This window comes from Peromyscus leucopus, chromosome 4 (assembly GCF_004664715.2).
Source record: "Peromyscus leucopus breed LL Stock chromosome 4, UCI_PerLeu_2.1, whole genome shotgun sequence".
NCBI lineage: Eukaryota > Metazoa > Chordata > Mammalia > Rodentia > Cricetidae > Peromyscus > Peromyscus leucopus.
Window position 1 is genome coordinate 13,954,874 of NC_051066.1, and position 14,361 is coordinate 13,969,234.

At 54.5% G+C, this 14,361-nt stretch overlaps 1 protein-coding gene across 2 annotated transcripts; it reads left to right on the forward strand.

The window, feature by feature from the left end:
- Nucleotides 1-5,400: 5,400 nt before the first annotated feature.
- Nucleotides 5,401-9,061, forward strand: Tmem250 (transmembrane protein 250). 2 transcript variants are annotated; one of them, XM_028868802.2, is made up of 2 exons: nt 5,401-5,735; nt 6,999-9,061. In XM_028868802.2, exon 2 carries the CDS (start codon nt 7,110-7,112, stop codon nt 7,527-7,529), a length of 420 nt encoding a protein of 139 aa, XP_028724635.1. In that variant the 5' UTR covers nt 5,401-5,735; nt 6,999-7,109; the 3' UTR covers nt 7,530-9,061. The 2 variants fall into 2 exon arrangements, with proteins under 2 accessions (XP_028724635.1, XP_028724636.1); XM_028868803.2 differs by lacking the exon at nt 5,401-5,735 and adding an exon at nt 5,753-5,869.
- The last annotated feature ends 5,300 nt before the right edge of the window (nt 9,062-14,361 follow it).

Here is a 14,361-nt window from a genome sequence, read left to right on the forward strand (position 1 = left end):
AAGATGCATCCATTTATGATTTATTTCTGAGTGCAGTATCTTCCAGATTTTTTTTGGTGCTGTTGCCAAAGTGACAAATATGTTTAAAGTGACATTTTGAGCCATCCCCTTTGCCCCATAAATCTTCCGGACTGGATACAAGTCATTAAAAGTTTTGAAAGAAGTACAAGTTAGTATTTATATTGCAACACGTGACATATAAATGCCTGTGTTTGTCTTCTGCGTGCCATAAAATATATCCTAGTGCCATTCCCTGGGAGCCAAGCAGATCGCCCACGCTCTGGAGCAAAGATAAGCTCGGTCACAAATCCTTACTCCCGTTGACAAGAAACTGTTCAATCAACAGTGGTCCAATTGAGTCTCCGGCGAAACTGGAACCCAGTGAAGACAAGCCTTGAATTCGGCCTCTTTGACCCCTTTAAAGTTTAAGGCTAGGTTCTGGAAGATACTGCACTCATCACCAGCCAAAGGCCTCTGGCCTTGAGGAAACCATGGTGCCTGGGAGGCTAAGCTGTCGTCCCTGAGGTTGTTTATAAAGATTCATATGGCCTGTTTCCTCACTCAAATCACAGAAGAGAAAAGCTCAAAGTGAGGAAAACACTGATTTCAAGTGAAGGTCGGCCCACTCTCAGACGAGAGTCTAGGTCCCTCACCTCTGACTGCTCCGTTATCATGGCACCAAAGCAGCCACAGAGAGGAGTGAGCTTGTTCCATGCATGTTCATACCAGAGCAGAGCAGGGGGCAAAGGCAGCTTTGGCCCGCAAGCCTCTAGTTTGAGACTCTAGGCAAACAAAAACTATTTATCAGGGTGACTGAGGTGCAAGACAGTGGCTCTGACACTGAGTGAAGCCTCTGAGTGGCGAGGGACTTGAGAGGAAAGTGTACTGTGGGACGAATGGAAAGCGTTGAAGTCATATGCCCTCCCTAGACCTGAGAGAACAGAGCGGTGCTAGGGTCTATCTAGGAAGAGGATGTCCTTTGGAGTGTATGGGCCTGCACGGCCTATAAGCTCAGGATGCTCCTTGCCAGAGGTCAGTGACAGGCCAATGACTTATACAGAGTGTGGTGGCCTTCACTGAGACACGACAGAGTACCGGCCTGGTATGCTTCACTCTGGTTGAATCCTTAGCACCACCACCAAAACAGATGGAGGCGGGGGTGGGGGGTGGGGAGGATTGGAGGGACCTAGTCTACACCTCCTGAGGTAACAAAAGCTTAGGGTGGGCAGCTTACAGAACAGGCATTCCTCACAGCCTGGGGTGATGAAGCCCAGACTGAGGTATGGCGGGGTTGGCTCATCTGAGAACATTCCCCTTGGATTATGGATGCTGACTCCTATCTCCATCTTCATCTGGTCACCCCTCTGTGCGTGTGTCCCTCTGCATGTGTGTCTGGATCATGATCTCCAGTCACCCTGGATTAGGGCCTATCACCACAGAGACTCCACTTTATATTACAGATCTCTTTCAGGGCCCACAGCCTCCAAATAGTTACATGCTGAGGCCGTAAGAATTAGCGTTTCAACATACAGATTTGGGGGATGTAATTCAGCCTCTTGGGGTACTCTATCCCTCCCCTGTTCTATAAGCCCAGAGCTGGGGCAAGGTGGAGCTGAAGTCTGCTCTGGAGCCTCTCTTAAAGCTGCCCAAGGTCCGTTTGGGCTGTCTGTTGGAGAAGGGACTCAGTGTTTCCAGGTTGGCAGTGTTTCTGGGTCAGCTCACTGCAGACAGCAAGCTCGCATGGGCCGGAGGCCCTCGGTCCCTCCCCAGGGCTGACGGCTCTGCCTCTCAGCTGTTATGTCACCCTCCAGCTCCTGGGAGGGTCCTACAGTGAGCTCCGTGACCTGGCTGTCGATGTCGCCTGTCAACTTTGGGCAGTGAGGAAGAGTGGGGCTCATGGAGGGGACCACAGAGGGAGGGCTACCTGAAGGCTGGCTCTGGAACAGCAGCAAAAGCTGAGCCTCGCATGGCCAGGCCATCTTCTGCCCACTTTCCTGGACTAGTGAACCTCGTTCCACAACTCCCTGTGAGGGCCTGTGTGTTGCTTCCTCACTTTGCAGACAAGGAAACTAAGACCTGGAGGGGCAGACTTTACTCAGGGCTACAAGTGGTGGTTGGGAGTCAGGCTGGGTCGGGAACACTGCTCCCAGCTCCTCTGCTCAGCCACCAGTCCATTTCTTTTCTTTTTTCTTTCTTTCTTTTTTTTTTTTTTTTTAATTTTCAAGACAGGTTTTCTCTGTGTAGCTCTAGCTGTCCTGGAAATCACTCTACAGACCAGGCTGGCCTTGAACTCAGAGATCCACCTGCCTCTGCCTCCCTAGCGCTGGGATTAAAGGTGCACGCTACCATCACCTGGCAACCATCTGTCATCTCTACCATGACTATGGCCTGAGAAGAAGGGAACCCTTCCTGGACTCCTGGGGTAAAGGAGCAATTGTGGCGGGGATACAAGAGACCAGGGTCTTTTATCAAGAGGTATTGCTATCTCAAGATGTTGAAATTCTGTCACCAAGGACGAAAGGATTGGGCCATTAATAAACACTGAGCTCTAGTGTGCAGAATTGATGAGTGATGCCCACTACAGCGTGTGGTACCAACTGATGATGTCATCTGGGGTGTGGTGGATGTGGAAGGGCATACATGTCACACAGCAAATATCCACAAGTAGTGGGTTCACACTGCATTTTGGAGTCAAGCCTGGGTTGAGCAAAAATCTCTCTCCTGTCAGTAAATTGGAGGCTAAGCTGCTCTCCTTGGAGTGCTTTTCAAGGATTCAAGTGGCCCGTTTCCTCACTCAAATTACAGAGGAGAGAAGCTCAAAGTGAAGAAAACACTTATTTCAAATGAGGGTCCCATCTACTCTTGGACAGTGCAGACAGCAAGAGGGCCACCGGGTCCGACATGCCTACCCTCCTGCTCTGTTGTGATGGCACCAGAGCAGCCATAGAGAAAAATGAGCTGGCCGCAGTCCCTTGGGTCCCATACCTGGGTTTGGACTGTAATGTTAGACTTTCTCTAGTCTGTCTAGGCCCTTAATAGTCCCAGCAGGTGGCGCCAGGCCACTGTCCAGCATTTGCCCACAGAGAAGCCCAGAGCAGACGGCAGAGCGGAAGCTGATGTAGAGACTTGTTCTACAGCAGGGCAAGCCTGCAGCAAACAGCACAGGTGGGACTCTGTCCTCTCCTTGGGGACGACCCTGCTGTGGTCAGACCTCAGGTCCCGAGAAGTCTGCAATTAGTTCAGTGCTCCTACCCAACACTTCCAAAAGTAACAACAGAATGCAGGAGAGTGGAGATAACAGGAAGCATCCTTTAGTGAGACTTCCTGAGGTCTTTCAGTATGTGTACAGAGGCCTGAGGTTAGAGGGCTCTGAGCCAGAGGGAGACCGAGGGCAGTCAGCATCGGCTACTTGCCCTAACCCAGAGGGAGAGTGAACCTCAAAGTCGGTGAGGGATGGATGGTAGAGGTGGCTTCTCAGAGGCAAAGAGCATTCCGTGGGGTCTTACAGAAGGAACAGGGGCTGAGCACATGGACAGGAGCAGAGCGACAGAAAAAAGAGTAAAGAACAAGGCTTGCCCTGGAATGAGTCATAGGACCAAGGAGGCAGTTTAAGGTGGAGAGGACGAGGAAAGCAGAAAATCATCACCCCATGGTGACAGAAACTGAGGCCAGGGGAGAGGACAGAACATGAATGTTTGGTTTTGAGAAAGTCTCACGTAATCCAGGGGTTCCAGCTCACTCTGAACCAGAGGCTGATCCTCCTGCCTCCAAATGAGATCTCAGATGAGGACCACCCTACCCCACTACAGAAGCTGTATTGTAAACATTACTTCTGTGTGTGTGTGTGTGTGTGTGTGTGTGTGTATGCACTTGCACACGTGTGGAGGCCAGAGGTCAACATTGGGTGTCTTTCTCTGTGGATCTCCATCTTTTTTTTTTTTTTTTTTTTTTTTTTTTTTTTTTTTTAAGATACAGTCTTTATTTTGAGACAGGGCCTCTCTCTATGTAGCTCTGGCTGTCCTACTCACTCTGTAGTCCATAGTCCAGGCTGGCCTCAAACTCACAGAGATCTTCCTGTCTCTGCCTCCCTAGTGTTGGGATTAAAGGTGTATGCCACCATACCTAGCAAGACACAATCTTTATAAAATACTTAATTAACAAAATAAAACACATTGTTTTATGTGTATGTGTGTGTGTTTGCATGCATGTATGTATACCACATGGGTGCCTGGTGCTTATGGAGGCCAGAAGAGAGTGCAGGATTTCACACACACACACACACACACACACACACACACACACACACACACAACACACACACACATAAAGAGAGAGAAGAAAAGAGAAAAAAGTATGTGTGTGTGGGGTGTGAAAGTATGAAAGTCAGAGGACAACATGCAGGCATTGATCTTCTCCTTCATTATGTGGGTACCAAGGATGGAATTCAGATTGTCAGTTTGGTGGTAAGTGCCCTTACCCACTAAGCCACCTCACTGGACCAAGACGTTTGTTTGACACGTTCCCACTCTGTATCCCTGGCTGGCGTAGAACTCACAGAGATCCGCCTGCCTCTGCCTCCTGAGTGCTGGGATTAAAGGTGCATGTCATGACACATGGTACACTTCCTTATTTTTACATCTATTTATTATTTGTGGGTGGTAGGGGCAGGATGTGCATGTGCCACAGCTTGCGGCCGCTCTTGTCCCGAGTGGGCTGGGGCCCCCAAGTGTCCCCTGGGCAGTGCAAATCTGTCTTGTGGCCAGCCCCAAGCCGATTCTTAGCTGACGTTCCCCTTCCTGCAAAGGGCCTGCGCCGCACCCAAGAACCGCCTGGCTTAGGTTCCTTTTCCATCCCTGGGGAGCCCATATCTGGTAAGCACGAGGGTCAACGTGGGACAACACTGAAGGACCAGCCACTTTTTGGTCTCCATGGGATGATGCTTCCCTTCACACCCTAACACCAAGAGCACACCTCGTCAACTTTGAGCTCAAACTCTTGACACCTACTTGTAGGAACCAGGCAAGGTCATTTAGGCCGGTGGGGTACACCAGCCTCACTCTTTTTTCTGGAGCTTCCAGGACCCCTCTGCTCCACAGAGGGTATCCCTAAAACCCACGATCGCCTGCCACATCTGCAACCATCTCTGCTCTCTGGATGCCTAGCAGCGCCCGCTGGCACGGAGGAGAACTAAGCTCCGCAGCTCACACCAGAGAGGAAGCCCCGCCTACTGCGGCGCGTGCGCACTAACACCGAGTCGATCAGCGCTCCCGTCTATCCCCATCTGCGCCTGCGCAGGACAGGTCCTGCCTCCGGCTGCGGCCGCGGGCCATGACGTCATGGACGACTCGCGGCGCGCGCACGCGGGCGCGCACCCTCGGACAACGTCGAGTTCCCGGACGCTCAGCGCGGGCTCGAGACGGGCGCTGCGAGGCTCCACGGTGTCGGCGCAGGCGGAGGGGGCGTGAGGATCGCGCTACGGTGGCCGCCGAGGGACGACGCTACGGCTCCCACGCTGGGACAAACGCCTCCGGCCCGGCCCGGGCGCGCCCTCCCCTCCGGGCCGGCGCCAGCCGGGGGCAATTGAAGGGCCGCGTGAAGCGACCTCATCTTCGGCGGCATGAGCCCGCCCCGGCACCGCAACCCCGGGGCACAGGCTTGCCCGCGGGCCCGGTCCCCAGCGCCATCGGCCTGCCGCATGGTTCCGGACACCGGCACCGCCGCGGAGAGGGCACCGGGTGAGCGGCCGAGGACGGGCGGGGACCGGCCGTGGACCCAAAGGCCGTCTCCACGGCAACAGCGCCCCGACACCGGAAGTGGCGCCTGCAGAGGACGCGGGCAGAGGGCCGGGGTCGCGCGTAGCCTAAGGCTTGTAAGGGCCGCGTCTCCAGAGCCGGGTTGGCGGGTCCTCGAGTGGAGCTTCTTGCTCTGGGGTCCGGTGTGCGGAGATGCGTGCCTTGGTGCCGGGCCGCCCAAAGGGCGGGCTGTGGGGCGCTGGAGTGCACGCACCTCCACCCGAGTACACCTGCTGCAGAATGCAAACCCGTACTATGCGGTGTCCAGTGACACACCCGAATGAGGGCCATTTCCCTGTCTAACTGGGTAAAACATAGCTAAAGCTCCCGGGCTCGGGACAGGTTTCTTCCCACTGAGCCTCGGCCACAGCTGCACTGGCAGCCATTTGCTCAGGACGTGCGGCGGTGAAGGAAGCTGGTCTGGAGTCGAACTCGCAAAAGCCTGTTGGCGATGTTTCCCTGTCCTGTTACCAACATTTAATCTCTAATGTCGTATAGTCTGAACTTTATTTTTCTTTCCACCCACAAATTAACATAGGCAGCTGCAAATGACATTGCTTGGTAAAACAAGGAACCACATGCCATTTCCCCTCTCTTTGTGGACCAGTTTGGAGTACTCTGGCGCTGTGCCCAGCCTAGACAAGCCAGCAATGCTTCCGTGTACGGGCAGCCCCCGGGAAAGAGGTCTTGTTGCCTCCATTTACAGAGCAAAAGCAGTGGGAGGTGCGGTAACCTGCCAAAATAATGCCAGAGTTCAGGTCCAGCAGGTGACCTGAGGGTGTGGCAATGTGGACACCCTATCTTCATCTCAGTCCTGTTGTGGTTCTGCATGGCGTGTCCTTGGAGGAACTTGTTAATCGATCAGTCACCGTAGAAGTACTAGAGAGTAATGGGCCCGTGGAATGCAACCAGTAGTGTAGTGCGTGGAGTCTTCAAGAAGCTATAAGGAGTGGGCTTGGCTAGATTACTGTCCCCATTCTATCACTGATGGCCCTTAGAGGGGGCCCTCCCTTGGCAGCTGCTAAGAGAGGGGCATAATTACTGTCGCTCCCCTTCCCCAGCACTGTGACATAGAATGGTACTTTTGCTTTGTACAGGTGGTGGGTTTGTGAAGAGATTAAGGGGACAATCTTAGGGTGCAACTGATTTCCAGACACACCCTTGCTGAAGTCTGACCTGGTACTCTCCTTGTACTTCACCCCACAGGCCAACACCTCCCCCAAGGCTCAGCTGAGGGCTCCTAGGTGCTGATGACACCTATGCCAGCCATCTGGACGCTGCATTACCACTGCAAAATAGCACTGCCGCCCGGGCCCAATGCCGGTCATGCCCATCCCGCGGCGGGTGCGCTCCTTCCACGGCCCTCACACCACCTGCCTGCATGCCGCCTGTGGGCCAGTGAGAACCTCTCACCTGGCTCGCACCAAGTACAACAACTTCGATGTGTACGTCAAGACCCGCTGGCTCTACGGCTTTATCCGCTTCCTGCTCTACTTCAGCTGCAGCCTCTTCACCGCGGCCCTGTGGGGCGCGCTGGCCGCCCTCTTCTGCCTGCAGTACCTGGGTGTGCGCGTGCTGCTGCGCTTCCAGCTCAAGCTGTCGGTGCTCCTGCTGCTGCTGGGGCGCAGGCGCGTGGACTTCCGTCTCATGAACGAGCTGCTCATCTACGGCATCCACGTGACCATGCTGCTAGTTGGGGGTCTGGGCTGGTGCTTCATGGTCTTTGTGGACATGTGAGGACCCAACCTCCATGGGGTTCTTGATTGCGCTGTATCAAGTTTCTTTCCTTGAAGGGTGGGGCTTGGTAGGGGCCTTTTTTTTTTGCCCCATCCCAAAGGTAAGGCCTGAAGCACACACTCCCACTGAGGAGGGAAAAGGGCTGAGACTGCTCTGTGATGGGGACACCAGTCTCCCTGTTGGCTTCTGCGCTGTCTGTCCTTCCTGTGCACTTCCCCGGATGGGACATCCCTCTTAGCCTCTTGCCTCTGGTTGTCTGTGCGTTTTCAGGTTGTCCAGTGGGTGGCCCATCTGTCCTTACTGCACCTTGAGACCTTCTGCGTGACGTTCTCGCCAACGTCAGGCCCAGCCAGTGGGACCCACAAGGGGTGCCTCTGGGCTGCACAGCCCTTTATGTGCCCTGTTCCTGGCTCTAGCCTCAGGGACCCAATCTGGCTACACAGGCAGACACCCCACTGCCACTAGTGGCGCCCCCTTCCGAGCTGCTTGAATCCTAAGTCCATGGGCCACTCACTGCTGTCACCAAGCGGCTGTGTCCGTCTTGAACCCCAAGTCAGGCCTCAGGGTCACCTTGGTTTGCATAGGTGCAGTCTAGCAGGACACCGTATGTGGCATTGGCCGGTCCTGATGCCAGGGAGCACAGTCACCGAGGCTTGGACTCCAGAGCGGGGGCTGCTCCATCCTCCGGGCAGGTCTGTGTCAGGCCATGCTGGAGCTCTGCAAACTTAAGAACCTAGGAGGCCACTTCCACTTAGCCCTGGGAGGAGCCTTGACTGTCTCTGAGGGATGGAAGCCTCCAGCAGCCTCCCGAAAAGTCTTGGCTAACCCTGTGGAGAGCAGGAGCCAACAGATTGTACCTCCTCAGGGGTGTTTACCGGCCCCAGTGGGCAGCCTGGGTGGGCTAGCTGCCCCTTCCCCACATGCCTGTTAGACCTGGTGTGTGAGATGAAAAATGGAGTACCTGACCACCTTTGGCCTCTGTCAGGAGTGGGTGGTGGCTCTCGCTGGTGACAAGGGCCTGGGTGCTAAGTGAAGTACTTTGAGTCGTAACTGCAGGGGCAGGACGCTGAGCAGATCTGCCAACACGTGCTTCACCCCATACTCACCCCACACCCTGGGCATGGGGGTGGCCCCTTTGACCCCACCTTGCCAGGAAAGCAAAGCTTCAGGACTGTCCCAGCTTTTTTACTGGTAGCCAGCTGTGCCCACTGGTCTAGCGGGAAGGCTCGCCGAGGGAGTCTGTCCGCCTCCCAGGACAGCAGGTGAGGCACCTTCCCAGTGGACCCCGCTGCTTGCTTGCTGCAGAGAATTGTTTGCACTAAATGACACTCTTCCCCCAAAGCAGCTTTGTTCTTTGTTAATTAGCTCCTGTTCCTCAGAGCGGCCTGAAGCCCCCTTTGCTGGGTGGTGGTGGGAGAAGATGACAGGACCTTGTCACCCACTGCACACCCAGATGCCCAGTGTCCTGAGTGCCTGTTAAATTCTTTATGAGATGAATCACCTGCATTAAACCTATTTTTTTAATGTGTTGATGGAGTGACTAAGTTTTGCTGGGCTGGGGCCTCACGCGTCTTAGACAAGGGCTCCGAGACAGCGCTGCGATCGCTGTTAAGCCAGAAATCTTTGCCTTTTCCAAGGATGTAGTCTAGGGTGTCACAGAAACCATTCCCCGCAGGACTGGGTTTTGAAAGTGTCTGATTTTAGTGTTAGTGTGGAATTCTCAAGACAGTGTCAGGTGTCCTGCAGAGAGCCTAGAGTTGAGTCGGTCAGTAAAAGTGAGGGCTGGATTTCCGGTGCTTTCCAGAAAGGACAGGAAAGCCTGTGGACACCATGCAATGTGTGGGTGCTGGGAGGAGCAGGAGGCCAGGTTTTCTCTTTAGCTGTGCTTGTGAGATGTGCTATTGGAGATTTTTTTTTAATTCCACATGTATGTTATATGGCTTGCATGTATGTCTGTGTACCACTCGAATGCCTGGTACTCATGGAGGCCAGAAGAAAGTATTGGAGTCTGTGGGACTGCGGTTAGACAGTTGTGAGCCACCATATAAGCTCTGGAGATCAAAATGGGGTCCTCTGGAAGAGCAGCCAGTGCTCTTCACTGTTGAACCACCTCTCTAGCCGTTACTAGGGATTTTGAGGTGGGGGTAAGGTCTCACTAACTTGTACAGGCTGGCCCCAAACTCCCAAGTACTGTGATTATAGGCATGAGTCACCATATCCAGCTTGAGGCATGCTGGGTTTGTTTGTATGTGTGTGTTTTTTAAAAGATCGTTTATTTTTGTTTTATATCTACAGATGTTTTTCCTGCATGCATGTATGTGTCCCATGTGTTACCTGGTGCCAGCAGAAGCCAGAAGAGGGCAACAGGTCACTCTGGAACTGATTGGTTGTGAACCACGGTGTGGCTGAGAACAAACCCAGCCCCTCTAGAAGGCAGTACTCTTAATTAATGGGCATCCCTCCAGCCTTGAATTTTGTTTGGAGGATTTGTTTTATTTTGTTTTTGAGATAGGGTCTCAAGGCAGTGGTGGCACACACCTTTAATTCCAGCACTTGCGAGGCAGAGGCAGGCAGGTGTCTGTGAGTTGGTCTGCAGAGTGAGTACCAGAACAGCGAGGACTGTTACACAGAGAATCCTTGTCTCAAAAACCAAAAAGGGAGGATTGTCTCACTATGTGCCTGGGTTGTGTAGACCAGGCTGGCCTCGAATTTATAGAGATCCACCTGCCTCTGCCTCCTGAGTGTTGGGATTAAAGGCGTGCGCCACCACAGCCCAACAAATTTTAGTTTTTTGATAAGAGTAAATTGCAAATCCTTTGTCCCAGACAACTCAGGACCTGAGGACGGGGAGGTTAGCTTCCTAGGCCAGGGCTGGGGCTTAGTATGGATGGGGCTTCTGGCCCAGGTAAAGCCATGCTGAGGGATAGTTCTGGGATGGCTGCCCAGGCACACTTCCCCAAGAATCCAAAGCGGGGCTCAGTAGCAGATAGGCACGGTGAAGGCAGCTGTGCAGTGACAGTGGTCTTCCAAGCCACTCATCGCACCAGAGGGGCAACACACATTTTCCAGGAACTTCCCTGGGCCGGCTTTGTTTTCTGTGGATCTGGAGTGGTTGGCTGGCTGGTTGGTTGGTTTTACGGTGCTGGGGATGGAACCCCGAGCTGAACATGTAATGGCAAGTGGCTTCCACTTAGTCTCACCTGAAGCCCTGGAGTGTTCCCCGTTGTCTCTTTGCTGGGAAGAACAAGAAGTTGAAATGCCTTGTTTGAGTAGACGCTGCCCTTGCTGTCCAGTGGGGCCACTAGGCTGAGGCCACTGATCACAGGGAACACAGCTACCGAGAACAAGCCACTCAGCCCCAGGAGCTGAGGGCCAGTCCTCGGTGCAATAAGGATATTGACCTGCTCCAGGCTCTGGAAGCCGTGTCTTCCTAGGGTGCCACAAGGCCTTGGAAAAGCCTGGTTGAGCCAGCCCCTCTTAATAGCCAAGAGCCTTTCTGGGACTTGGGTGTTATGAAATAACTCCTGGCTTCCTGTGGGCCACATTACCTGGACATTAGCACTGTTTTTGAGTGTGTTGACCTTGAGGCCCTAGGTGACATTTTGAGCTATATCTGGGGCTGCAGCCCGTCTGAGGAAGACTGGTGATTGCTTTTAGTGACAGACATGTAAACCGGGTCCTGGATAACGCAGCATTTTGAAGCCATCCATTGGGCATAGCCCGAGAAACTCTAGTAGTAACTGTGCCTCTGCACAGTGCAGGGACACTTTAGGACTACTCCCCGGGCCTGCCCATTCTGCTAAAATGCCTTGCTTCAAGCAGATTAGCTTGTTTATTAAGGCAGCACATCAGAATATAAAAATGGGAATGACCTGCCTGCTGGAGGACAGGGCAGGAGGAGTCAAGGACAGGGGAAGTGATGAGGGGGCCAGACCTGGGCACAGATAGGATGTACCTGCCCACCCAAGTCCTCAGTGGCTGGATATCAAACAGGATCAACACTGATAAAGTCACCCATCTGGTTAGCTGCTGCCACCCTGGGCCCATGCTGCACGAGGTGGAAAAGTCAATGGGAACAGCTTTCAGGCTGGCCTTGTGAGGAAGGGTGGGCAAAGGGTGCCTGCTACCCAGTGGGCAGTGGGAAAGGAGTGGAGAACAGGAATCCAGCCACTTGCTAGAACTCTTCTGAGGTTGGCAGAGCTGCCCAGCCTAGAGCTGGCACAGGGGACCAGCGAGAGTACTTGGGCAGCAGCGTCAGATGGCCAGATGTTCATCTGAGAGCCAAGAGCTGGGTTCTGTGTCTTCTGGAGGGTGAGAATACCTGATTGGACCACACCAACAAGAAAGGGGCATCCAAGGCAGAGGAGACTGTGCCCATGGAGACCTGGGGGCCGGTCCCTGGGCAGGATGGTTGGGAGCCAGGGCCAAGGAAGAAGGAGTGGAGGTGAGCAGGCTGGAGTAGGAAAGCTCAGCCAGGTATGAGGGGTACAGAAGGAAAGAAGCTAATTCTGTCTACCCATGACTCGGGTTCTTTCTAGCCCATGTGAGGTGCAAGGAAGGGGGCCACTGTGTGTTACCTACAATCCTGGGGAGCATTACATATATATATATATAGTCTCCCCGGCAGTAACAAATGGGATCAGAGCCAAGGAGCCAGCAGAGGGCGGGTGACAACAAGAAGGGTGCTGCGGCTGGGGAATTTCTAGCAATAAGAAGCCAGGTGCTGCAGGGCCCCAGGTTTGGGATGGACTAGTGGCTCCCATTCACTGCCCCGGACCAAGTAGCAGTTTCTGCAGTCCCCGGCAGAGACCCAAACAAACACAGTACCTGTGACCTTCCCAGGGTGGTGTGAGGAAGGGAGCCAGATGGTCCCTTCTCAGCAAGGATGGCAGGAGCAACCCAGAGCACAACCCCGGACCGTCACAGACTCAGCTGCACAGTTATTGATGTCCCCTGACCTTGGGAAGGCCCTGTCCCTGCCAGCAAGTGAGGGGGAGGGAGCCAGCGGCGCCTTCACATGCTGAGTCAGCGCTTTGTGGGGACGGAAACGTGCTAGATCCACAGCAGCCAGGGTGTCTTTCTCTTCTCCGTTTTTGGTCTTGTTTGGAAAGAAGGGTCCGCATCTGCCCGGCCCTCCTGGGAAACCTTCCCTCCCTTAGAGGTACTTAGCTCCCAGGAAGCTACAGTCCCTGGCTGAAGCAAGCAGGGGCGATTTTCTGGAAATCCCAGCATTCTGGCATGCCTCCCCAACAGTTCCCAAAAGAGGGAGCTGCCCCCCAGCAGCAGCCTTGCCCAGGCAGGGATGGTCCGGCGCGGCTGATTCAGCGATCCAGGGCCCAGGGCCCCTCCCCCGCCCCGCCAGGCAGCTTGCCCGGGGCCCGCTGGCAGCTGTGTCACATGGGGCTTCAGGCAGAGCTGTGTGGCCCGCACTGCGCCTGGGGGTGGGTGGGTGGCGGACTGAAGGGCACAGACTGCCAGGTGACCCCTCCCTGCCTGGCCAGCTTCCCCACCCCCACCCCCGCAGTGCTTTTCCAGTCTCCCGCAGAAGAGCAGCCCTAGGAGGTTGCGCGGAGAGGCATGGGGTTGTGGTGCTGCCGAGCTGTGCTTTGAGGCCTCTGGTGCTGTCAGCCCTGGGAAATCTCATCCCATCCCAAAGAAACAGCCGCTACTCCCCCACCACACCTCCAAGACACAAGGTCTGGGGTAGAGTTCTTGTCCATCTTTGTTGGGGCCAACTGTGACCATCTCCCAGGATGGGGGAAGGGGCGGCAATCCCATCCTAAACTAGGACTAGCCGGCACAAGACAGGGAATGGGGCCCCAGGGGTTCCCATATCAGCCGGAAGAGATGAATGCTCCTGGGCTGGAGCAGATACCCTCTTCTCTGGAGGTCTGGATTGTAGCTGGTCTTACTGCAGCCTGGGATTATATCTAATTGTGGACCCTGGGCAGGACAGGGGAGTCTGTGGGAATCACTGACCAGGTCTAGGGGCAGGGATGTGCCAGAGTACTTGAGAAAATGGGGCCGGCAGACAAGCCTGATGAATTGATACACAGTACCGCGGGGCTGTGGGTGTAGGTGAGCATTTCAAGCAGGGTGGGAAAGAGCCAGGGCTTTGGCTACAGAGGAGGGAAGAAGGGTCAGGTGAGGCTGGCCAGGAGCGGAAACAGAGAGCTGGACTGGTCAGGAGGGCATGGCCAGTAAGGCAGGCAGGAACTGTAAGGGGTCACCTGTCAGAGGGTCAGGTGGGGGTGGGAATGGGGGCAGGATGGATACCCTGTCAAGCTTGGAAGCCCATAGGTGGACACAGTAGTCATACGCTGCAGACTGACCTCACTCCTCACTCATTAAACGAGGACAGGAATTCTTTCCCCTTTCTTGGAATATTAATGACAGTCCTGCCGGCCGCTGCATGAATATTCATGCAGAGATCAATCAAGTCCCGGCTTCCGAGAGTGGCACCAGTGGTGGTACCAAGAGATGGGACCTACCGGGTAGGTAGTGATGTATCGAGAGAGCACCATCGGGGTGTGGCTGTGCACCCTGTCACTCCTGCAGGTCCCTTGGCCCTCTGGACAAGCAGCTAGCACCCTGCCCTGTGGCCACCCTCAGCCTGGGGACCAGGTTGAAGCAGTCTCGGGTTTTGGGGTGGGTGCTATGGTTGAGTGGTGAACTTGGTGTGCTCACACACTGGGGTTTGCAGCCAAGGATGGACACCCCCCGCCCGCCCCCCAAGACCAGCATCAGAATTCCTGAGCAAGCGGCCTGATGTACTAGGCAGCTTAAGCTAGTCTTCCAGACAGTTCCAGTAACTTCAGGCTGCATGTTGGGG